Source organism: Chenopodium quinoa, unplaced genomic scaffold, assembly GCF_001683475.1.
Source record: "Chenopodium quinoa cultivar QQ74 unplaced genomic scaffold, ASM168347v1, whole genome shotgun sequence".
NCBI classification, from domain to species: Eukaryota; Viridiplantae; Streptophyta; class Magnoliopsida; order Caryophyllales; family Amaranthaceae; genus Chenopodium; species Chenopodium quinoa.
Genome location: NW_018745454.1, coordinates 2,378,230 through 2,404,792, shown reverse-complemented (window position 1 = coordinate 2,404,792; position 26,563 = coordinate 2,378,230). Strand labels below are relative to the sequence as shown.

Sequence of the window (26,563 nt, the reverse complement as noted above, 5' to 3'; positions counted from 1 at the left end):
CTATAACAGCTATAAACTGTATACAGTTGGGGCCGCCCTTAGCCAATCATAGCTAAAGGAAATACCACAAAATTACACTTAATTAAAAAAAAAAAAATAGTGTCACACAACAAACCAATACCATGGTATTCAATATTGTATTAAAACTAGCCTTCTGGCCCGTGCAATGCACGGATAGTTTATAGATATGTAATATAATTTTTAATTTTATAATACTCGTATATTTTTATTGGAAAATTAATAGTTATAAAGAAGAATAAGGGGTGAAAATTGAATGTAATTGTAGAAAATATTAAGTTGGGGGAAAGTGAACCAAACATTCATTCATGTATTGAATTAAAGCCAGTGTATTTTTTTAATATGAGAAAGATTAAATGATATGACATGTGGCATTGGTGGAAAAATATAATTTACATGTGGCATCATGAAGATGATGGTTTGTGTTTTTTAATACTAATAAAGTATAGATAGATTAGGATCTTATTAACAAATGCCCCCGGGGTGTTAGATAAGTATTTAAAATATTGCTTAAAATGGTATAAATTTGGAAAAATATGACAAAATCACGCGTCGATCGATGTAATTAAAATTCATTTTAATTTAATCTTTCTACTTTTAGCTAGATTATTCAACGTCCTCGGAACGTTCGTTAGCTTTTACCTTAAAATTCAATCAAACTCACTATAAACAAAAAAAATACCTTGAAATAGGTTAAAGGTAACATGATTTTTTTTTAAAGAAAATATGAAAATTGTTTAAGATATCCTCATACCATCTTTTAATAAAAATTAATGAAAATTAATGTAATACATTTTTAAAATATGAATAATATTATACAAGTAATACATAAAATTAATGAAAATCCACCTAATTTAAAAATACAAATAATATTATACTTCATAATAAATAAACTCTTTCTGACCTCCACATAAATACAAGTAATACATTTTAGAAAAAAACGAAGAAATAAAAATATGGGAAAATAAAATGATAAATGGTGAGAAATAAATGGCTAAGAAGTTAGATTTTAGATAATGTTGGCAATACCATATCTTAAAGACATCCACATATTCCATGCCACGTGTAAAAACCACAATCACCATTTTTGTAATTGGTAAACATTGAGTAGCATTAATAATAGTTTCTTGTAAACAATTGAAGCTACAATAAACTTTAGTATAGGAGAAATATATCATAGTAATTAAGGAAGCAAAAAAACAATGGCAACCTCAGTGATGTCTTCATTGAGCTTGAAGCCTTCTTCATTTGGTGTTGAAAGTAAGGCAGCAATCAAAGGTTTGCCTTCTCTTTCAAGATCTTCCGCCTCTTTCACTGTTCGTGCTAGTGGTGTCAAGAAGATCAAGACTGACAAACCCTTTGGTATGTATTCCATTTTTCATATCTACTCGTAGTACTACATCCGTTACAGGTTATGCGCAACGATTAAACATTTTCCCTCTCTACTTTATGTCAAATCGTTGCATATAATCTGTAGAGAGGGAAAATGTTTAATCGTTGCACATAACCTGTAACGGAGGTAGTAGATGAATAACATATGTACGTGCATGTTTTAAATATTTTTAGGTTAAGTTCAACCTGTCTTACAATAATAACTTAATAAAATTTGTCTTACTTGTAACTTGTGTAGATAAAGAAAATCAGTTGCATGTTTTTGGATAGATAATAAAATATTAGAAACTTTTAAGAGTGATGATAAATTATTTTGGCTGGAAAAAAAAGGTTTTGGTTATGAGATAGATGATTATTATTTTTTTTAAAAAAATTATTTATAGATAATTAATTATTAATTGTGTCCCGTCAAAAAAAAAAACCTTGTATGTAGGGCCTAATCTCTTGAGCTTAATTTCAGATTTGTACACTTCAGCTTCAATCAATTCAGTTCACTTCCTAATTTCATACTCTCATAAACAATTCATTTCAGTTAAGTTCGGCTCAGATTAATAAATCAGAACAGACTCATAGTATATCAACATAAATCCTTAGAAGTCTAGAAATATTTAACTCAAATGGTCATGATAATAAATAAATAAATAATGATTAAATTATTATTCAAATTAATGAATCTATGGAAAATAAAAAGGTAAAGCTTAAGAGAGGAAATTCCCCCTCTATAAAAACTCTACTTTAATCTACTTATACAAGATATATACGAGATCTTAACCAAATATTATTGCTAATTTATGTAGGAATTGGCGGAGGCATGGAGTTGAGGGATGGTGTTGATTCGTCTGGAAGGAAGGGAAGGGTAGGTGTTTCGTCCATGACAAAATTCTTACTTCCTTCATTTTTTATTAGATGCATTACTTTCTTTTCTACTTAATATTTCTTATTTTCTAGATACGCATACTTAAAATTAAATTTTAGTAGTGCGCATCTTTTTTTTTTTTTTTCCCTACATTTTTCATTTTGGTATAACTTATTAGAATTAATTTTAATAAAATTGTGAAGAGTGAGGGTTACGGAGTATATTGATTGATTTATTTACCTTTTATATATTGATGTTCTATTTGGGAATGAATGCAGGGCAAAGGTGTTTACCAATTTGTTGACAAATATGGTGCCAATGTTGATGGTTACAGGTTAGGGAGTCTCTATTTTGATTTTCTATTCAAAAGTAGTTATAAATATTTCTCATGTACATCTACAGGATTTCTTAAAAATGTTCTTAAGTAATTAAGTATTGTATTAAGTTATTGATTTTTTTTTTTTCCCGTTAAAATCATATCAATGTTAACTTTTCATAATTTATACTATTGTTAATTGAATTTATCATTGGTCTATTATAGAAAGACATTGATTTATGAGTATTTTCCAATTTCTTACTTTCACCCTAATTATGTGCAGTCCAATCTACAACGAAGAGGAGTGGTCACCTAGCGGTGACGTGTACGCTGGCGGTATGCTTCATTTTAAACACAATTGCATAATTATATTGAAAATTTTTCCTTTGAAATTTAAATGGCTTTAACATCAAACAATATTTTGTCCAAAAAATAAATAAATAATTAAGGGCTTGTTTGACATTGTTTTTTGTTTTCAATTTTCTGTTTTTTTAAAATAAAAAACCAAAAACAGGAAACAAGAAAAAGATGTTTCTACTTTTCTATTGTCAGTTTTTAATATTATCATGATTTTAATGGGTTTGTCTAATTTTTGATTTATTATATGACATATATCATATGAGTTTGAAAACCAAAAAACAGAAACCACAACGATGTCAAACGAATCCTAAACAATATTATTTGAAATTTAATAAAAATCATTTAATGTAGTTATAGTAAAATTATGGTTAAACTAACTTAATTATATTGGATAAACTTGTAGGTACCACTGGCCTATTAATCTGGGCTGTGACTCTAGCCGGACTCCTTGCTGGTGGTGCATTGCTTGTTTACAACACAAGTGCTTTGGCTCAATAAACCCAATTTTATGTTATTTTTGTGTATTAAGTTTATTGATTAGCCAATTATAAACTACTGGTATAAAAATGACATGTAAAATACTTTGTGCAATCATGGATCATATTTAGTAATTGATTATGTGAAATATCTTATTGTGTACTACTTGCATTTACTAGCTAAACTAATTATATTGTTCTAATTCATAGTATAAGGATTTTCGTTGATAAAGTTTATTTTTTCGAGAAAAGTTACAAATTATTCTTGCTCATGAGCTAAAAACAGTTTAGATACAACAAATTTTAGATAATCACTAGTTAAATACGGTTTATAATAATTTAAATTTTGACAAGATAAATTGAAAAGAATCGATAATAGCTATATAGCGAAGTATAGTTTTCTAAGTTTAAAAGCTAAACTTGAGCTTTATGGTATTCTTTCACCTCATTTTATCCATTTTTAAAGGGTTTGTCCTCTTCAGTTTAATTTCAGTTCAGTTCCAATCAGTTTAGCTTCTGATTTCCTTCTCTTATAAACAATTCATTTCAACTCTATTCAGTTCAGTTCATCTCCAATCAATTGAGTTCAATCCAATTATTATATGTTTATTCAATAGAAAGTGGCAAAGTACATATTAAACGTTTGACAACAAAGGGAGGTTTTATGGCTCTTCATACATAAATAATTGAACATGTACGCATATCTTATACGAAGTACAAAGTATGTAGTATCAATCCATTGTGTAAGATAGTTTGAATAATTACAACTTTTTATTATAATCTTGAGCTGTTGAGCATATTCGAAAACACAGCTTGACACATACTCATGATTACTAAAAGAGGTAATTAGCCACTCACACAAAGACTAGAGATGTCAATTCGGGTAAAGGTTGGGTTTGGGTCGGGTTAACTCGGTTCAGGTCAATTCGGATTAATTGTATAACCTATGCGGGTCGGGTTTGGGTTGGGTCATGCTTTAGTCAAGTCACATCGGGTCATACTTCTTATCGGGTTTGGGTCAGGTTTAGGTCGGGTTAATAACAGATCAGGTTACATTCAGGTCAGATGAACAATAGGTCGGGTTTAATTCGGGTTTTTACGGGTTAGGGTAATTCTCGGGTTCGGTTCAAGTCAATAATTTTTGGGTTAGAATTAGGTCGGGTCATTCTCGGATTTAAGTCGGGTTCGATTCAAGTCAATAATTTGCGGATTATAATCAGGTCAGGCCATTTTCAAGTCGGGTTATTCTCGGGTTCAAGTCAGGTTTGGTTCAAGTCAATAATTTGCCGGTTATAACCAGGTTGGCTCATTTCCAAGTCGAGTCATTCTCGGATTCAAGTCGGGTTATGTTCAAGTAAATAATTTGTAGGTTACAATCAGGTCGGGTCAGTTCATCTTCGGGTTCAACTAAGTATAAATAGATAATTATCATTTTTATCAAGATAATTATTTCTTTTGACTATAATATATATGACAATATACTAGGGAATTATAGTCTATACTTTAGGAAGATAATTATCTCCTTTGACCATACAACAAATATATACTATATTTAACTCTTAAATTTGAGGATGATGCTCCTTTCTTTTGCTGGCCTGGACCGACTTGGTCTCCCTGAACAAAATGCTTTGATCAACAATAATTAGGTGGTCTAAATTGCATTTAAGGTGATTTGAAATCGGGTCAGGAACAATTTGGGTTGAATTTAGGTCAGGTTAATAATAAGTCTTGTTATTTCGAGTCAGGTTAGTAATAGATCGGGTTGAATTTTTGGGTCAAGTAAGTAATGGGTCTTGTAAAATTCGGATCGGGTCAATAACAAGTGGGGTTGAATTTGGGTCAAGTCAATAACAAGTCGGGTTGATTTCGGGTCAGGTTTGTAACAGGTTGGGTTATATTCGGGTCGGATTAGGAAACAATCGGGTTGAATTCATGTCAGGTTAGTAACAAGTCGGGTTAAATTCGGGTTTTGACGGGTTAAAACGGGTTGGGGTCAATTTCGGTTTAAGTCGGGTTCGATGCAAGGTAATTAAATTGGTCGTTGTAAACCGGTAAATCGGTGCAAGTTGTAAACCGGTAAATTGGCCGTTTGACAACAAATTGAATGGTTCCAAACACCCAATTGGACTCCCTTAGGATATTAAGGACCATGGTAAATATTTCGGCAATTTTTATTTCCGGGCAAAAAAAAAAGTCAAAAAATGCCAAAATTGAAGGCTAATATCCAAGTTTTTTGAGTAATTTTGGAGGTTTCAAGGCCCGGCGTCGAAAAGTCTTGAAGTTTTATGAGATACATCTTGGGGTCATATAATGTCGTTTGGAACCATATATGATCATTATTTGTTGTCATAAATGTTCATGGTAGGCCTGAATTAATTAAATCGATGCAAGTTGTAAACCGGTAAATTGGCCGTTTAACAGCAAATTGGGTGGTTCCACACACCCAATTGGACTCCCGGAATGTATTAGGGACCATGGTAAATATTTCGGCAATTTTTATTTTTGGACGGAAAAAAGTCAAAAAAATTCCAAAATTGAAGGTTAATATCCACGCTTTTTGAGAAATTTTTGAGGTCTCGGGGCCCGGTGTCGAAAAGTCTTGAAATTCTAGGACATATATCTCAGGGTCATATAATGCCTTTTGGAGCCATTTATGATCATTATATGTTGTCATAAATGTTCGTGGTAGGCTTGATCTAATGAAATCGGTGCAAGTTGTAAATCGATAAATTGGACGTTTAAAGGCAAATTTGATAGTTCAACCCACCCAATTGGACTCTCGGAGGGTAAAAATTTCGGCAATTTTTATTTACGGGCGAAAAAACGTCAAAAAATTCCAAAATTGAAGACTTATATCCACGCTTTTTGAGAAATTTTTGAGGTTTTGGGGCATGTTGTCGAAAAGCCTTGAAATTTTAGGGAATACATCTCGGGGTCGTATAATGATGTTTGGAACCATATATGATCATTATATGTTGTCATAAATAATCGTGGTAGGCTTGATTTAATGAAATCGGTGCAAGTTATAAACCGTTAAAAAGATCGTTTAAAGGCAAATTGAATGGTTCCACCCACCCAATTAGACTCCCGAAGGATATTAGGGACTATGGTAAACATTTAGGCAATTATTATTTTTGGGCTAAAAAAATCTAAAAAATCCAAAAATAAAGGCTAATCTCAATGCTTTTTGAGAAATTTTGAAGCTTTCGGGGCCCGGTATCGATAAAAGCCTTGAAATTCCAGGGAATACATATCAGGGTCATATAATGTCGTTTGAACCATATATGATCATTATTTTTTGTCATAAATGTTCGTGGTAGGCTTGAGTTGATGAAATCGGTGCAAGTTGTAAACCGGTAAATTGGTCGTTTAAGGCAAATTGGATGGTTTCACCCACCCAATTGGACTACCAGAGGGTATTAAGTACCATGGTAAACATTTCGGCAATTTTTATTTTCGGACGAAAAAAAAGTAAAAAATTTCCAAAATTGAAAGCTAATGTCCACGCTTTTTGAGAAATTTTGGAGGTTTCGGGAACCTAAAAGTCTTGAGATTTTGGGGAATACATATGGGTGTCATATAATGCCATTTGGAACCATATATGATCATTATATGTAGTCATAGATGTTCATGGTAGGCTTGAGTTAATGAAATCGGTGCAAGTTGAAAACCGGTAAATTGGGCGTTTAAAGGCAAATTGATTGGTTCCACCCACCCAATTGGACTCCCGGAGGGTATTAGGGACCATGTTAAACATTTCGGCAATTTTTATTTTCCTGAGATCCACGTTTTTTAGAAATTTTGCAAGTTTCGAGGCCTGGTGTCGTCGAAAAGCCTTTAAATTTTAGTGGATATATCTCAGGCTCATATAATTCCGTTTAAAACCATTTATGATAATTATATGTTGTCATAAATGTTCGTGGTAGGTTTAATGTAATGAAATCGGTGCAAGTTGTAAATCGGTAAATTGGTCGTTTAAAGGCAAATTGGATAATTCAGCCCATCCAATTGGACTCCCGGAGGATATTAGGAAACTGGTAAATATTTCGGCAATTTTTTTGCGGGGTGAAAAAAAGTCAAAAAATTTCAAAATTAAAGGCAATATCCACGCTTTTTGAGAAATTTTTGAGGTTTCGGGTCACGGTTTTGCAAAGCCTTGAGATTTTAGGGAATACATCTCGGAGTCATATAACAACGTTTGGAACCATATATGATCATTATATGTTGTCATAAATGTTCGTGGTAGGCTTGAATCAATTAAATCGGTGCAAGTTATAAATCGGTAAATTGGCCGTTTAAAGGCGAATTGGATAGTTTCACCCACCCTATTGGACTACCGGAGGGTATTAAGGACCATGGTAAGTGTAGGCGTCGTTCGAAGTGCGCCTACGTTAAAGCATGTGGTGAATATGCTTGACACTCATAGGAAGTGAGAATTGACATATATGATTAGGGACAAGGAAAGTAGAAAGTCGCCAACAAGTTTTTAAGGAACTTGTAAACCGTTCACGGATCATAAAAGGCAACCACGAATAAGGAACAACGATAGGCAACAACGATTGACCCGTGAAGGTTACACCCCATTCATAATCCATGAGATTACTAACTCCATATGGTTCGGAACCACGAAAGGAGGATCGGGGATGATGGTACGAAGTGAGTCATGGAGTCACATTCGCCCGTATTGGCCTCTACTCGATTCTTATAGTGAAAAACATTCATGCGATCTCAAAGGCATACAAACAAAATATTCAATTCGCTCCAAACTATTATCAAGCTAAATTGGTTGAATATTAATGCAACACGTAATTCTAAAATATTTGTGATCACTTGAATTAACAACAAGATTAAAAAGGAACCTAAACCGGTTGTCCAAATTATCTTATTAGTCGTGATTTTCAATTAAATATTCCCTTTAAATATGCAATATGGTGATCATACAAAATATAATAGAATAAACATTAATATTGGAAGCAATTCAACAATAATTCCAACAATATAAAATCGTTAGAAAAATAATAGAAATAAAAGGAACATAATTCTTACTTTGATTCTGTTTGTTTGCAACTACAAAATAATAAACGAGTTAGTAACTTCAAGGAAATAATAATAAAACAACAATTAAATTAAATTAAATAAAGTAGAGTTGATTTGGGGCCAAACCCTCAAACAGTTCTACCTTTCACGCCTTGGCTTAAGGACAGAACCACGAGTAAAGTATGGACTCCTTGGAGTACTTGAAGAAGGAATTTTGAAATAAGAAGGGTAAGCTAGTGTTTAGGCTAAAGCATAGAAGAGAGAAAAATAGAGAATAAATTGATGCCCCGTACATCAGAAATGAGGGGGGTATTTATAGAAAAAATGTGCTGAGGGAGCACACGGAACCCTAAAATGATAAAAACCCTAAAAAAAATCCCGCGACACGGCAAACTGTACCGTGACACGGGAAATCCCACCGTCAGACGGGTTACATTCCCGTGACACGGTGCATTTTTAGTGTGACGCGGGAAATTTTTAGTAAACGTGGAAGAAAACGCGTTAAGGGTCTACGCGGAAAAGACACGAAAATTCCCGTGTCACGACAGATTTCCCGTGTCACAGGAAATCCCACCGTCAGACGGGAATGATTCCCGTGACACGGTGGGTACCTGCCGTGGCGCGGGAATTCCCAGCCCGCTTTTCTGTCTAAATACATTTTTAACCCTAATTTCGTTCAGCATTTTAAGTGCGTGCCGATTGATAATTTCGGGCCTTTTTCTGATTTATTATTATTTGGGCTAAAATAAGAAAATAATTAAATAAAATAAATAAAAGGTTTGGGACAAAAATAAATAATAAAAAAATAAATAATAAAAAAAAAAGGTTTGGGCTAAAATTAAATAATAAATTTGGGCTGAAATTAAAACTATGCTTTTATTAAACATCAAGACTAATCCATGGACTGTTCAAAAATAGGAATTTAATCAAATACGATTTTTAAGCACTCTCAGGATTAAATACTGAACCCGACCAATAGTGGCGGTGAAAGGTGTTCATCATCGGGTTTGGTTTTGGGGAGACATTTTTAGGTGTCTACAGTAAGCATTTCGGTAATTTTTATTTTCGGGCAAAAAAATTAAAAAAAATCCAAAATTAAAGGCTAATATTCACACTTTTTGAGAAATTTTGGAGATTTCAAGGCTCGGTGTCGAAAAGCCTAAAAAATTTAAGGGATACATCTCGGAGTCATATAATGTCGCTTGGAATCATATATAATCATTATATGTTGTCATAAATTAAATGTTCGTGGTAGGCTTGAGTTAATGAAATTGGTCCAACTTGTATACCGATAAATTGGTCGTTTAAAGGAAAATTGGATGGTTCCATCCACCCAATTGGACTCCCGGAGGGTATTAGGGACCATGGTAAAAAATTCGGCAATTTTTATTTTCGGGCGAAAAAAAGTCAAAAAATTCCAAAATTGAAGACTAATATCCACACTTTTTGAGAAATTTTAGAGGGTTCGGGGCCCGGTGTCAAAAAGTGTTGAAATTCTAGGGGATGTATCTCGCGGTCATGTATGATTATTATTTGTTGTCATAAATGTTCGTGGTAGGCTTGAGTTAATGAATCGGTGCAAGTTGTAAATCAGTAAATTGGACGTTTAAAGGCAAATTGGATGGTTTCATCCACCCAATTGGACTCTCGGAGGGTACTAGGGACTATGGTTAACATTTCGTCAAATTTTATTTTCTGGCGAAAAAAGTCAAATAATTCCAAAATTGAAGTCTAATATCCACGTTTTTGAGAAATTTTGGAGGTTTCGTGGTCCGATGGCGCAAAGACTCGAGATTTTAAGGGATACATCTCGGGGTCATATAATGCAGTTTGGAACCATATATAATCATTATATGTTGTCACAAATTTTCGTGGTTGGCTTGAATTAATGAAATAAGTGCAAGTTGTAAATCGGTAAATTGGTCGTTAAAGGCAAATTGGTTGGTTCCACCTACCCAATTACACTCCCGAAGGGTATTAGAAAACATGGTAAACATTTCGGCAATTTTTATTTCCGGACGTAAAAAAGTTAAAAAATTAAAGGCTAATACCCAAGCTTTTTGAGAAATTTTGGAATTTTTTGGGGCCCGTTGTCTAAAAGTCTTGAAATTCTAGGAAATATATCTCGTGGTCATATAATATTGTTTGGACCCATATATGATCATTGTCATATATGTTCGTAGTATGCTTGAGATAGTGAAATCGGTACAACTTGTAAACTGGTAAATTGGACGTTTAAAGGAACATTGGATGGTTGAACACACCCAATTGGACTCCCGGGGGATATTAGGGAACATGGTAAACATTTCGACAATTTTTATTTCCGTGCAAAAAAGTCAAAAAAATTCCAAAATTGATGGCTAATATCCATGCTTTTTTAGAAATTTCGAAGATTTTGGGTCCCGGTGTCAAAAAGAAATAAGAGTTTAGAGATACATCTTGGTTTCATATAATTCCTTTTGGAACCATAAATGATCATTATATGTTGTCATTAATGTTCGTGGTAGGCTTGAGTGATTGAAATCGGTGCAAGTTGTAAACCGGTAAATTGGCCATTTAAAGGCAAATTGGATGATTCCACCCACCCAATTGGATTCCCGGAGGGTATTAGGGAATATGGTAAACATTTCGGCAATTTTTATTTCCGGGCGAATAAAAGTCAAAAAATTTCAAAATTGAAGGCTAATATCCACGCTTTTTGACAATTTTTTGAAGTTTCGAGGCCCGGTGTTGAAAAGGCTTGAGATTTTTGGGGATACATCTCGGGGTCATATAATGTCGTTTGGAACCATATATGATCATTATATATTGTTATAAATGTTCGTGGTAGGCTTGAATTAATGAAATCGGTGCAAGTTGTAATTCGGTAAATTGGCCGTTTAAAGGCAAATTGGATGGTTCCACCCACCCATTTGGACTACCAGAGGGTATAAAGGGACCATTATAAACATTTCGGCAATTTTTATTTTCGGGCGAAAAAAAGTCAAAAAATTCCAAAATTGAAGCCTATCCACACTTTTTGAGAAATTTTTGAAATTTTTATTTCCAGGTTTGGGTCAGGTTAATAACAGGTCGGGTTACATTTGGTTCGGGTGAACAATAGGTCGGGTTTAATTCAGGTTTCACGGGTTAGGGTAATTCTTGTGTTCGAGTCGGGTTCAGTTCAAGTTAATGAATTGCGGGTTATAATCAGGTCTGGTCATTCTTGGGTTTGAGTCGGGTTCGGTTCAAGTTAATATTTTGCGGGTTATAATCAGGTCAGGTTATTTTCAAGTCGGGTCATTCTCAGATTCAATTCGGGTTTGGTTCAAGTCAATAATTTGCGTGTTATAATCAGGTTGGGTCATTTTCAAGTCGGGTCATTCATTCTCGGATTCAAGTCGAGTTATGTTCATGTCAATAATTTGCAGGTTACGATCAGGTCGGGTTATTTCTAAGTGAGGTCGTATCCGGGTTCAACTAACTATAAATAGATAATTATCATTTTTATCAAGCCAATTATTTTCTTTGACTATAATATATATGGCAATATACTAAGAAACTATATTCTATAATTTAGGAAGATAATTATCTCCTTTGACCACACAACAAATATATACTTATTTAACTCTTAAATTTGAGGATGATGCTCTTTTCTTTTGCTGGCCTGGACCGACTTGGTCTCCCTAGACAAAATGCTTTGATCAACAATAATAAGGTGATCTAAATTGCATTTAAGGTGATTTGAAATCGGTTTAGGAACAATTTGAGTTGAATTTAGGTCGGATCAATAACAAGTCGTGTTGATTTCGAGTCAGATTAGTGACAGATCATGTTGAATTTTTGGGTCGAGTTAGTAATAGGTCTGGTAAAATTCGGGTCGGGTCAATAACAAGTCGGGTTGCATTTGGGTCAGGTCAATAACAAGGCGGGTTGATTTTGGGTCGGGTTTGTAACAGGTTGGGTTAAATTCGGGTCGGGTTAGGAACCGATCGGGTTGAATTCAGGCCAGGTTAGTAACAAGTCGGGTTAAATTCGGGTTTTGACGGGTTAAAACGGGTTTTGGTCAATTTCGGTTCAAGACGGGTTCGGTTCAGGTCAATAATTTACGGGTTACATTCGGGTCGGGTCATCTCCAGATCAGTTCATGTTTCGATTCGGGTCTCACAAACTCCGGTCAACTCGGGTCTAGGGTTGGTTTCAGGTTGGGTCAGGTTCGGGTTTGGGTCACCATTTTTTCCAGTTTAGATGGGTCGGTTAATAATCGTGTTTGAATCGGTATTTCGGGTCGGGTCAACTTTTGACAGCTTTAACAAAGACTACACCATTATTAAACCAATAATCATATTAATAGTAAGATGAGTGTACCATAACCAAATATGGAACACTTAAATTTACCAAATTTAGCTAAAAGAAAGAATTTACTAAGATTAGTAAACAATAAAGAATATTAGAAAGCATAAAAAACGGAATTAGTGAAGATTGAGAGAAAAGGTGCCAAATGAAATAGAACAAAATAAAAAGGGAGGGTCAGAAAATTGATCCTGGAATAAAAAAGGTGAAATATTTCATTTTTTTTAATCATTCGTTAGGCGGTGGGTCAAGCAACAGACCAACCACCACTCTCCAATTCAGCTATTTCATTTTTTTTTAATATAAATTCAAGGATTAGGGGTAAAATATTTACAAAACTGTTTTATCCTCAATTTTGACACTAACAAAAACCACTAAAATTTATTTTACAAATGTAAGAAAATATGTACACCGATAAAATAGAGTAATAAACATGTAAATTATACTCATATACGGAGGTAAGTTAAAACAAGGTGAAATTTTGTACAGAGTATGTACTAGATAAGTGTCATAAGTCATGAAGTAAAACAAGTTTTGTTATATACACTCGGATGAACAATACCCAAGAATCCAAGATATAATATTTTGCCATTTTAATGAGTAAAAGATGAATATCGCTCAATCATCAAATGAGCAAAAAATACCTTGAGCGCATTTAAAAATTTTCAACTCCAAATTATGACAAGTTTAAGATGATTTTTTTTTTAATAAATTTTGTTATGAGATAAAGGTTTTTTTTTTTTTTTTTTTTTTTTTTTTTTTTTTTTTTTTTTTTACATGTACCATATGATTGTTTTTTTTTTTAAAAAAATACCTTTAAACTTCCAAAATTTGTCTATATAAAGTCCCTAATAAAATCAAAGCATCCATATCCTGATATCCATTTTAAAAGAAAAGGCTATAAAAAAATCATGATGATAAAAAAATACGGAATACAGTATACGAGTACAATTAATTCAATGATCACAGCCAAAGAATATGCCACACAATTATTTTATTACTTGTACTGGTATTAAAAGGTACCGAGTACTATTTTTTATAGGATTATCTTACGCCTTTTTCATTAGCAAGATCATTTCAAAAATATATTAAAATATATTAGTTAAAATTAATATGGAGCACATAAATTTTAAATCAAAAGATTATCGTGAATTCCATAATACTCGTACGTAGTATCATTCATCAATTTCATCTTTTCTTTTCCAAAAAATAAAAAAAATAAAGGTCAAGGTTAAAAGTGTAAAGTAAAGTTAATCACTTGCACAAATGAGGAATGAGGAGATGCCCCATGTAATAGAGGTTCGATTCTTTATAGCTCCCATTCCTGTGATAGGGTGGCTTGTGATGGAGGTTCGATTCCTCATAGATTCATAGCCCCCATTCTTGTGACAGGATGGTCGGGTAAGGGATCTTCCCGTAATTTACCAGTAAAAAAAATAAATACATAACAAGAACAAAATAAGGGAGTTAGGACAAATTTTGACCGACCAAGGCTATGAGTATGGAACACTTGGCCCATGTGACTATCATCAATTGAATGGAAGTTAGCAAAATCTTATGAGACATGTCACAAGTGGCATCCATTCAATGTAATCATGTACTTGTACACCAAAAGCCGTATGTACGAGTATATGGTAAACTCCATCCGTTTCAACTCGTGATGAATAAAGTAAGAGAGATAGAATACATGATTAAGTAAAAATACCGTAAAATTAAAAAACGGATTAAGAGAATAATATAACGAAGGTTATTTACCAGATATAGAACAATATCGAATTGTCAACGTTCTATCTTACAGGGCCTGCCGTAAACGCTCACCCGACTGGAAGCCCTGCTCGTTGCAACTTAGGCACTTAGCCGACTCGTGATGAGTTCTACTATCATTACAACTATCCAAGAATGGTAGGAGAAGGCCACCAAGGTTCTAGGTTCATTTCAAAGATATCACAAGATTCACAACATATTTTTGCTTGTTTTTACACCGTTCGAAATTGAGTTATTCAATGAACTAAGAATATACCAATGGAACATACATAAAGAAACTGAAAGAGGGGAAATTACAAAATACAACATTCTAATTATTTTTGTGGCAAAAAGGGGAATGAATGATAATGTGGCTTCAGACCACCCAGTCTATGGTATATCACACCGGATGTTCTTCCAAGTGAGTAAATCGCAAGGGATTTAAAAAACAAAAGAACTCAAATAATCCTGTTCTTTTATTAAGTTCGCTAAAATTACAACAAATTTTACTCGGACAAAATTTGCAACTTTACCAACTATAAAAGAATGGAAAAAACAGTGGAGAAAAATTTAAGGTAAAGGAGAGTAAAAAAAGGACAAACCCATTGGTGTTGCCCTGCGGCCAACTTATTGCTTGTGTTCGTGCAGCAAGAATCATCGGTATCCAGCATTATTACCCGCCTCATTTATGCAGCAAGAATCATCAGCTTAATGTACACAGGACATATTCATCCTATCATCCATAATAAGGAAGACGTCTCTTCCGTTTCCACGGAATTTGCCATCCTTGTTCCCTTCCTGTACAATAAAAAATAGCTCAAAAGCGGACAATAGACCTATTATCTATCATCGGAACCTTCCTTAAGATAAATAAGACAAATAGGAAATAAAACAACAATTCAGACGGAAGGAAATAAAACAACAATTCAGACAGAAAATTGACGGCATTTAACTTACATATCTCCCAGTGGGATCACTGTTATTAATGAATGAAGCTACTGACTTCCTTTCTAGATCCATATAGAACCTCATTCATTCTCTCGGACCAGTTCAAATTCAGCCTCCGAGTAAAATCCTCTACCTCCCTGAAGAAACATGCGAATACTTTAAATATAACACCAGCAAAAGTCAATATATATATGGTGGTTGTCAATTGATACATGGAGAAAATTGCAAACAGAAGTGAAGATATGCCTTGGAAGAATTTCATGGAGGTGTAAAAATGGGAGATATACACCCAGCCTAATCAAGATTCATGTCAGAATGACATAATCATTCAAGTCTATATCAATACTTTTCCCGGTGTATTCACAAAACACATAGGAAGTAATATTTGAACAGAACAGTTTAGCTTTCCAAAAAGAAGATTGAGATAGTGCTCTCACATTCATGCAGTGTTGGTGAGTAATCATGGAAAATATTCAAGATAGGTAATCCATAAAGTTATACATCAAAATTACATACAATAGACAAAACCAGCTGCTTGACTAAGCTACTATCAACGTCAAGATTATTGAGCAACGGAACTGTTTCAAGCATGTAGGAATCATAAGGAGCACAGCTGACAAAGAAAATATTGTGTGTTTTGAATCTCATTTAAATCACCCCAAAACAAGAATGGATAACCATCAAAATCTGCCAAACCATGGAGCACATTATCAATAACCAGAATCACACATGCTTTCCTCTCACTGCTAGTAACACTTTAAGGGATCCCAGCAATCAGTTTCCTTAAATTCATGGCAGCACCTGAACTATTCCTCCATTAAGGGATTCATATTCCTTCTTTAAATCTTGTGAGAACCCCCAGTAAACCCCTCATCCAACACAGCCAAGATTTCAACATAAACATGGGGTGGGCCAAGGTATAACCTAACACACTCAGGACACATGTTTGTACAACACTAAAGCAGAAATCTAGAACTATTAGGTAACCTTGCAAGTGACAAGATGGAAGCCTCATTTCTTTCTTTTCATTCATAATTCATAAAGGTTGGAATTCAAAGACAAACCTATCAATTTGTTCTTTTATTGCAGGATCAATGTCATCCTCACCATCGTCCAAGTTTTCCTCACCATCAAAGCAATAATCTAAATTGGACAACTCTTTTTTCGCACTGGGGCTAGCCCCATTGGTAGAGACTTGAGAACAATTGTCCATGGTCTCCTACAGTATATGAAAACATTCATGAAATTTCATTCTGATATCTCACTCAGGTGATTTATAAATAAATAAAAGTAAGAAGAAAAAATCAGCCAGACATACCTTGTGGTTCTCAACGCCGTTAATTAAAGGAGAACTTTTTGACTGGTCCTTTTTTCTTCGGTGTTTTTTCTTGCTTTTAGATGTTTTAACGGCTTTATTATCTGGGAAGCAAAAACATAGTGAAGATTATTAAATCTCAAATATAGACGACAACAACAAAGCCTTAGTCCCAAAATGATTTGGGTTTATCTAACATGAATCATCGTGAGGAACCGTATAGAGTTGAATCATATAGGGTTAAAAAAAAAAAAGCAAAAGCTTAAGCAAGCTTTAATTGTCATAAAATATACATTTCATATGCTAACAGCATGATGTAAAGTCAAAACATCAAAAAGAACACGTGACCCTGTAATTCCAGAAGAGTTCTATTCACTGACAAATTGATAATGATACTTGAAACAAGCAAATACTAGAAACCTCACAAATTTTAACGAGACGCTCTGAATTTTTTTTTGGATCCACCACTGGCTCAAATTCATTAAATACAGAAACTAGTGACAAATTAGAAAATATTAAAACATCCAAAAAAAGACAGTACAGTTAATACTTAATAGTGAGATTCATAAAAGGATGCGTCCTGCAGTCTTGGTCTAGTTCCTAAAAATAATGACTGAAAATAGTTCCAGAAAATGTGACAACCTACCTTTTTGAAATGGAGAGAGAGCTGTATTTCAGTCTGGGTAGAGACAACCTCATAGACATGTGAAAGGAGAAGGATTTCTTGACTGTATATAACCAGCAGATCAGAGAAACACAGGGAAACATGTCTGTATCAATTTTTGTTTAAAGATAAAAGAAAGATCGTAATTCACTCTTAAGATGCATGTTTTAAGAACACGGGATTGACAGTAAAGGAAGATGTTCCAAGCAAAAAGGTTGAGACTGATTTAGACCTCTTGGGGAAAAGATGAGCGTTACATAATACATAGCCCATGATGATGTTCTTCTCTAAAGTTAAAGGAAAAATATGATAAAGCAATATTGTTTTCCCAACTTGTTCACCAGTGCATAGAAATTGTATATGATAATGTAGATCTCTAAAATTGTACCCACCAAAGAGATCACCTTAAAGAAGGATGGAAGGTCATATCACCTCTGATTCATGGAAATGAGAATTTAGTTGGACAAATCGATTTCTAAAACCTTTCGCCATATGAGAAAATGCATACAAGAACATTTTGAAACATAGGGATATGTATTCATATAGAAAGAGAGGAAAGACATGGCCTGGACACAAATTTCTAAACTAATATACCAATCATCCTAAATTTCCATAGTCCAGATCACAGGCAAGTCAGTACCTTGTTCAAACATGCATCTCTGATCAGCAATTGCTGTGATGCATTAGGGTTGAATCACGAGCGCTCCCCAAAAACCGACACTTGCTAACAAAGACCACAACTGCAAACCAAATTTATCTGAGGTTGCGTATTCGATCACATACTATCAAGTCCAAGGTTCTTTTTTCATCAATTCTCTATTTTCTCTATTAGTGCCTAATGGGTTTCTTCCATTCCTAATTCTGTTTTTCTCTCTCTACTAATCTGTTCTACAGTTCTACCCTCAACCTTTTTCTTTCTTTCTTTCTTTTTTTTTTCTTTTTTTTTTTTAATTAAAATTGGTGACTGAATAGTTTGGGACTGTGTGTTGATTGATTACTTGCTATGGCTACTCTTGAATCTATTAGTGCAGAAATTACCAATGAAGAAGTATATTAAAAGGTCTCCTTTGGATATTTGCTTCCAAAATTTGCAAGGGGGATGGGGTGCTATTAACCTTCAAACAGGCCAACAACCTACAATGCTAGCCACTCTATCATCAGCTGCATTCTACCGGCGAGAAAACAATAAAAGAATTATAATATGGTCTCTTTGGACTCTTCAACAGCAGAAAAGGCAAAACAACGCATAGCGGAATAGTAATCTTAATGGTGGTTCTTATCAAGCAACATATCAAAGGTTTAGGAGCCATATGCTTGGAAATCAGAATTAAGGGATAAAGGAAATGAGAAGGGTCCAAAAGACTACTAATAGATATGGACATGAGATGGAGAAAGCTCTTGGACAAACTTTCTCCTCATGTTTTAAAAGCTATTGGAGTGCATTTTCTTTAATTCACTCACTCGAAACTTCAAAGAAATCCTCCAAAATAAGCTTAAGATCTGGTTTATTAACACAATGATGAGAAAACAAGAATGTGAGAGGTAAGTGGTAATAGATATGATGCCATGAAGGATGGCAAGCTTTCTCTTGACAAACTGAAAATATGTGTTTATCAAGTGAAACTACTAGCCATAATTAGAAAACTGTTACTTTTATATCATTTGGGCATTATATACTATATTTATTGCTGAATGGAACTTTGTTCTGTGTTTTTATAGCTATTCTAAAGCATTGTTTCAATTTGCAAGTCTCTGTATCCATTAATCTTTTTTGTGCAGCATTGCCAGCATAGCATTCCATCCCTAAAAGTTATATAACATAATACAAAACCCTAGGTGGTAGATAACACAACAAGAAGCATATCATTATCAGCATACGATGTCTTCTGGAACCTAAAATAAACATGATTTCAGTCAATAAAATATTATTCTATCACAAGCAATGATTTTGATTTCGTAAGCAAGGAGGTAAACAGATATAGAGCTACAGGTTTTTCTGAAAAAATTTAATAGCAAGAATCTTAGAGAACATCACTCTAAAAGCTGAACTAGAATGATTCTAGTGAAAACAAACTCCAGAAAGTTATGAATAAAGAACTGTTCACAATTTGAACAGATAGATGGGGCTCAAGATCCAAACTAAATTTTAGGGTTTCTAAAATTCAACTATGTGCATATTTGAACTAATGAGTGGGTGAACTGCAGCATGATTAAAACAATTATATGAAATTTGCAAGCCAATCTCTATAATTCTTTAGTGAATGAATACAGGTACTCTGTGGCATATTATATAGCTACTACGCCTACCAGCAGGATTATACACAGGCCATGATATATATATCCATCATTTCATACAAATAACTAACAAAAATGGCAGACTAAATTAGATCATCTTTAAGACCAATACATTGTATGGCAAGGTTAGGGTAGAAAAAGAGGGGGGGGGGGGGGCTGTCAAAGTGTCAAGTATGAATGCAGCCTTCTACAATTATGTTATAGACTGGTTTACTAACCCAAGTCAAACCAGTCAGCCACCCCTTTTGGTCTATTCGAGGAGGAGAAAGGGAAAGAACATGAGTCAACACCAGGATCAGCAAAGTCAAGAGCAAGAATAGGAAGCAACGGGCATTTCTATGCAAGGTGACAAATATAATTAAGAACTTTAGGAAAGAAAGCAAGCAGCTTAATTTATATTTATGTATGGTTTTTCTATATCAGCTAAGTAAGTCACATGTAGTTCTTTAACGTCAGCCTGACCATTAGAAATATTGAGTATAAGTAGGATTGGCTGTGTTAGAGAAGGGCATCCAGAAATTGAGTTAGAAACCTTTAGAGAGTAGTAGCCTCAAGCTACCTTGAGATTAATAGCCTAAAGCTATTACTATCATTGTAATTTCCCTGTAATCCTTCCATTAATCAATCAAATTATAATTAAGCTTGCTATAATTCCGTATCAAAGTTAATTAAATACTCTGTTCCGAGTCGGTTCATCACAAATTACCAGTATAATTGCAATATACTTTTAGCCATAACCCTGAACTAAAAAGTAAAAGCTAGACAAATCAAATTACCTTCATCACCTCCATTTATATATGACAATAAATCATCAACAGATCGGTTATCTACATGCATTTTTTCAGTTTCAGCAGTCTGAAAAAAAGAAAGCCAAATTGTCATCATAATAATGTAAACAAGAAAATTTGAATTGCGGATTAATGAAAGCATGCACGGAAAGTCCCAACGCGGATACCTTTAATTTCTCTTTCTCCCTAAGCTCTTTCCTCCTTTTTGCATACAGCCGATTCAAAAGTCTGATTCGAGGATCATCAGTCATGTTTCGCAAAGGCTCCAACTTCTCCTCCTAAAACAATCAAATCTGCATTAACATAATAGACAAGATAAAGAGGACATGTCAAGCACACACAACACTGTAAGCATCAGAAACCTCTGTAAGATCATCAGGCAAACAGAATATCTCACGTATCTCCTCCGGAGTTTTGCCTTCAATCATTCGTGCAAGTGCACGGCTTGTAAGTTCAACCAGGGGCTTCAATTGCAGGCTATCAGCAGCAGATGCCAACTCGCAAAGCCTTTTTGTATCCATTCGAATGAACTTTTCATCAAAGGATTTCCGTTCCTACGGAAATAAAGATGTATGTCAGGCTATGCATTTGCTTAAATCTGAGAAAATAAATATCCTAAAAAGGTGAATTCTTCATTTTAAAAAAATAATAAATAATAAAAAAAAAGGTCACTCTTTACATCGAAGTGTCTATCAAAATAACCACTTGTTTTCCAATATAAAATGCAAGAAACAGCTCAAAGCAAATATTATTAAGAGCAGGAAAAGGCCACGACAGTTTAAGTTGTAGAGAAAACCTTGTTAGAATGTCCTGGAACTTGATGGAAGCGGCAATAATCAAGAATCAGACTCAACATGGCAGGATTGACTCTTTGAGGAAGACAAATAGCATGATTTTTGGATGTGCCCTTTCCTGCATGAATTTCATGACATATGACAGGGCAAAACATAGCTACCTCTTGTTCAACTTGTTGAATAGAACCATCAGCTGTCTGAAGCCAAATGTAAGTCTTCATCATCTGAGCATATATTGGAGCAGGTAAACTGTCAAGATTTCCATGAAATTCATCATGTTGAAAAACAGGAATGTCAGTGGAAGACTAACACAAAGTAAGAAACGATTCTATGTTTCAGTGGGGCAAAAAATTCAAATAAGCACATTTCATTTTAAGAAAATTAAACCAGCATCACACAGCCTAGGCATTGTTCTTGAATTATTCAACCATCATAAAAGGAAAGATTTACAATATTTTTGTAAGAAAAGAAAACCAAGCCAATTGAATCTCCTGAGTTCCGTGAACAAATTACAATGAATTCAAGACAATAGAAATAAGAGTGGTGACTACAATGACACTATCAAGTGGAACCACCAGGGCAAAGAACACTTCTCTTTTAAAGGAAAGGAAAATACTAGCTCTGCCCTTGTATCTGAAGAATAGGCTATAAACAAATATCTCAAATTAGCAAGATGATGGCCATTATATCTAAGTAATAGGCTATAAAAAAAATTCTCAAAATGGCAAGACGATGAGCATTGTATCAAAAGCAAAAGGCTATAAAGATGGATACCAAGATCTCACAAGATGGGGCTATGTGATAAGATCAAGGGCCTTTTTTTCCTTATTTTATGGGAGGGGGGTGAGGCTAGGATTTCTAGAGAGAAGGAAGATCCTGATGATTTTTATTTGAAGGAAGGACATTCATCCTCTTCACAGCCATTAATATGTACCTATCTATTACATGCATCATTAATACTTAACAATTCAGCTAGACTGTGGAATATCCTCTTCACAGCCATTAATATGTACCCATCTATTACATGCATCATTAATAATTAACAATTCAGCTAGACTGTGGAATATTAGAAATGGACAAAAGAACTCACTAAATCACCCAAATTTCTAAATTATACAACCACTAATAGCTATATATTAAAGACGGAAAATAAACATTTGTGTGAAGATTAACATTTGTGTTTGCAGATGAAGGATCACTACCACATAAAGAAATCATTGAAGTGCTGACCCAAAATACATTAGTAAAATAATGGTTTCAGCTAAAGGGAAAATCCAGAAATAATGCTAAATCTCACAATACTTTCAACACCCGCAAAATTGAAACTTTTCTTTGCCTAAATAAAGAAGCAATTTTAACTTATTTTACCAACCCAAATACCCAATTATACTACTTCCTCCATTCTTTTTTTACCTTGACCAATTACACTATTCATATCTCCTCCGTTGACCGTCTTTTGTGAGTTATATGTAAGGAAATTCATATTCATATGGGAACTTATTAGTATTGTCTTAATAAATACTATTATAATATTTAGTTTTAATAATTTTAACTTGTTGAAAATTAAAGTTATTGATGGTTAAAGCTGCATTGGCAAGTGTGATAAACAATGCATGTCAAGTAAAAAAGAACGAAAGAAGTATTTTTCCATCCACTCCCTCCTAATTCTATTTGATTACCAACTTACCTTATCAGTGTTAACCCTTCCCTTCCCCAAGTTCATGGCTCCACCAACAGATCTTGAATAACCACCCATCACCATTCCCACCTCAGGTGTCACCACCCTCACTGAAACAATCAGCACCCCACCACTGTCACAAAAAACGCACCCTCCCTAACCTTCTTACAGAAAACAATTTGCAACCCTTCTACTCTGGCCGAAAACCACAAGCATCCCCACTCGCACCAAAAACCACCAGCACCCCCACCCACTACCAACAAAACCACCATACCAAAAAATATAAAAACCCTTTAATTCCAGTCAAATCTCTGACCCTTAACATTGAAAATATCCTCTTCTCAAAATCACCACACCAACATCTTCAAAAGTCCAAAATCACCAATCCCCACACCATGCAACCTTACCATTATCAAACCATAACTCACTCTCTCTTCTCTCAATCTTTTATTATCCCCAATATAAATTCACGGGAATGGTGATGGGTACTTTTCTCTTGATATTTCTCTGGATATCTCTTGATATATCTCTTGATATTCTTTGTTTAAAATTGAGGAAGGGTGGTGATGGCTTCATAGTGGTGGTGATTGGGATGAGGAGGGAAGGAATATGGGATCATGGTGTTGTAGTGAACGGTTGTTCATCTACTTCCTTTTTCTGCTTCATTTTAATCAATTATAGGGTTTATTAATTTGTTAAATTTATGTGCTCCCCCCCCCCCCCTTATAAGTTCACATTAGTTGTCTAAGATATGGTCTTTATTCTGATTTGTTTTCCCCAAAGTTTAAGTTACTGTGGCAGCAGACCAGCAGTGGTGGAGGCGGCAGTGAGTCTTGGAGGAGGTGTAATGGGTTGCTTTGGTAAATGACAGGCATAATGTTATGGGATGAAGTGGTTGATTAGATATACAAATCAAAGTAATTAACTCCATGCATGGACCAGCCTTTGATACTTTGACACTCTCTGTCTCTCCTCTCCACTTTCTTAATTTCTGTGCAAAAGGGTATGTTGCAACTATAAATAGATAAAGTACATAATTTTGCATAATGACTTGTCCCAAAATGACCTATGAATCCACAACTTACTGCTTTGAGTACAGAACATACCTTGAATTAGATTCCACCACGTCCAAATCAGACATTTGCAGCTTCCTTCAGACAACAGATGAAAATCTACACCCTGACTTAATTGTCAGCTCCAACTTAAATACTGGTAAGTAAATTAGTTTCTTCCTCTAGTTGGTGTACCCAATTACAGAGCAACAGGCAGATAGCTCAAATGAGCTAGTATGAACAGCACTCCTGCAAAATAATCATGACACAATTTTGAGTCAGAAATCTAATGAGATAATAATACATTTATAAAGGAGATTAAAAAGCATCACTGAAACTTAAAAAGGCATATTCAATCCTTCGATAAAAAAAATAAAAAATAAAAACTTTGTAACAACAATGTTAGTGCACAAAGTTCATCCATGTATACTATTAAAAAATTCAACAGCAAAATTACTGCAATTTAATTTATTGGAAAAACTAGGGATAAAAAAATTCATAAAAAGTCTAACATCTAACTGATCAAAGGCAAACAAAAAAGCAAGTCTTGCTACTTGTCAAAAATGGATGTCAAGTTGGACACTTCTATCTCTTTTGGGGGGCCTTCTTCACCTACACACTCGATAGAAATAGCCACTTTTACTTGAGTTATTGGAAAGTGTGATGGGGTAAGATCATCTGCCGATTCGCGTTTGAAAGAGTTGATTTTCAGACCAATCCATTTTAAAATAATTTTAGCATGAAACAGGTTCCAAAGTAGTGTTCAAAATCCATTAATATTCGAGAGGGTTCAAGAGGGTTTTAGGTCATGCCCATTTATGCCAGGTTGTGTAAGAAACTAAGCAAGCAAACTAGATATCAAGTCGTGACTTATGAAACAGTCTGCAATTCTGTGTTTCCAACTAAACTCTCTGTTCAGAGTTAAGAGTTCAGACAATCTCTCCGCACTATTATTCTGACTATAGATTCAGTCATCTATTCATAATGATCTCCGTGACTCAGACCCACAAGCCATGGCTCTATAGTTATAACTATGAAACAATCCTACTTACATCCTAAACATATGATTGATACCATTCATATAATCCAGAATAAAATTGCATCAAGTATACCAAATTATCAATCAGGCATCTTCTCTCAAAAATATTCACGAGCAAAATTTTCCGTATCCAGTTATACATGTTCCATTTCACTTTCAATACGGTTTCATTGCATTACAAACACCCATTTTGGTTCCGAAAATCAGGATGATTATGATAGCTACAGTCACAATAACTTCCAATTGTTTTCACATTTCGATGCCAAAGCTATGTTTTTTTGACAAGGAAAGAAATTAACCTAAAATACTAATCTTGGGGATTCTCACAATAATAACAATAAATATATATAATACAGAAAACAGAAATCCAATAATAACATAGAATCCAATTCAATAAAATGAAACACATAAATTTATAAAAAAGAGCTTCAACATGATTTTAATTTGCCTCTAAAGTATTAAAAAAAAAAAAAAAACAAGATCAGCTTCAAGAATAATCTCAAAGATACAACTTCCAAATTACAAAACCTAAAACCTTGTCCTAAATATGAAAATAAAAATAAAAATAAAAAATAAAAAATAAAAGTCATTTTGCTAATAAAATAAAAATATGAACATTAAAAAAAAAAAACCCAGAAATGATAAAATAAAAATCATCGAGCTCCACAATAACACCTGAAGAATTCATACTCACGAAGAAATGAAAATAATAAACAAAAATCGACCAAAACAAGAGAATGCAACAAATCAAACAAAAACAACATAATAACAATCCAATCAAATCATAACAAAGCAACAACACTCGCAATAATAATTACATCGAAATGAAGATACCTGAGAGGCGGCGGAAGTGGCGGCGGAAATAGAGGAGAGAGAAAATAAATGGCGGAACGCCGGCGAGAGGAGGAAGAAGAAGAAGAAGAGAAAGGTGAGGTAAAGAAGATGAGATACATACAAAAATACCACCACCAATTATACGGCTGCTTATCGTTCGTCGTCAGGGTTTTTTTTTTTTTTTTTTTGGGGGGGTAAATTTTCTCTCTCTTCTTTCTCTCTCCTCTCTGCTCTTCCTTCTTCTTTTCTTCAACCCTGTAAATTTTTTATTTTTTTGGGGGGAAGGGTCAAATTTTGTTGTAATTTTTTTAGGGAGATGGTTTTGATTTTTACTGCGGGGTGTTTGATTAGGTTAGGATGTTTATAGGTTGCACGAAAATAGACACGAGTATAGGTGTGGTAGTAATGATTTTTAGTTTATATTATTGCTCGAGATTATAAAGATTGTACAAATTCACTTATATTTGTCATTATTTATGTTTGTGAGGATATACATATATACCGAGTAGATAATATAGTCGTTATTGATTATTTAATCTTGATTAGTAGATTGGCTTTCTACTAATAACACCTCAAACATCATTAAATCTTTTACCTTATCAGTTTTTAGATCTCTAGATTTTATT

General features: G+C 34.1%; 2 protein-coding genes across 3 annotated transcripts; one reads left to right on the top strand and one right to left on the bottom strand.

The window, feature by feature from the left end:
- Positions 1 to 1,083: 1,083 nt before the first annotated feature.
- On the top strand, positions 1,084 to 3,584 carry LOC110714122 (photosystem II 10 kDa polypeptide, chloroplastic). The gene is made up of 5 exons (XM_021892595.1): positions 1,084 to 1,380; positions 2,208 to 2,266; positions 2,545 to 2,600; positions 2,866 to 2,918; positions 3,346 to 3,584. Exons 1-5 carry the CDS (start codon positions 1,221 to 1,223, stop codon positions 3,438 to 3,440), a joined length of 423 nt encoding a protein of 140 aa, XP_021748287.1. The 5' UTR covers positions 1,084 to 1,220; the 3' UTR covers positions 3,441 to 3,584.
- Positions 3,585 to 14,988: 11,404 nt separating this feature from the next.
- Positions 14,989 to 26,155, bottom strand: LOC110714009 (SKP1-like protein 21). 2 transcript variants are annotated; one of them, XM_021892464.1, is made up of 10 exons: positions 25,938 to 26,155; positions 24,119 to 24,313; positions 21,337 to 21,583; positions 20,903 to 21,094; positions 20,708 to 20,818; positions 20,529 to 20,607; positions 16,797 to 16,897; positions 16,543 to 16,697; positions 15,488 to 15,615; positions 14,989 to 15,328 (listed from the first exon to the last, which is right to left on the bottom strand). In XM_021892464.1, exons 2-9 carry the CDS (start codon positions 24,151 to 24,153, stop codon positions 15,513 to 15,515), a joined length of 1,023 nt encoding a protein of 340 aa, XP_021748156.1. In that variant the 5' UTR covers positions 24,154 to 24,313; positions 25,938 to 26,155; the 3' UTR covers positions 14,989 to 15,328; positions 15,488 to 15,512. The 2 variants fall into 2 exon arrangements, with proteins under 2 accessions (XP_021748156.1, XP_021748157.1); XM_021892465.1 differs by having other exon boundaries at positions 21,337 to 21,558.
- Between the last annotated feature and the right edge of the window lie 408 nt (positions 26,156 to 26,563).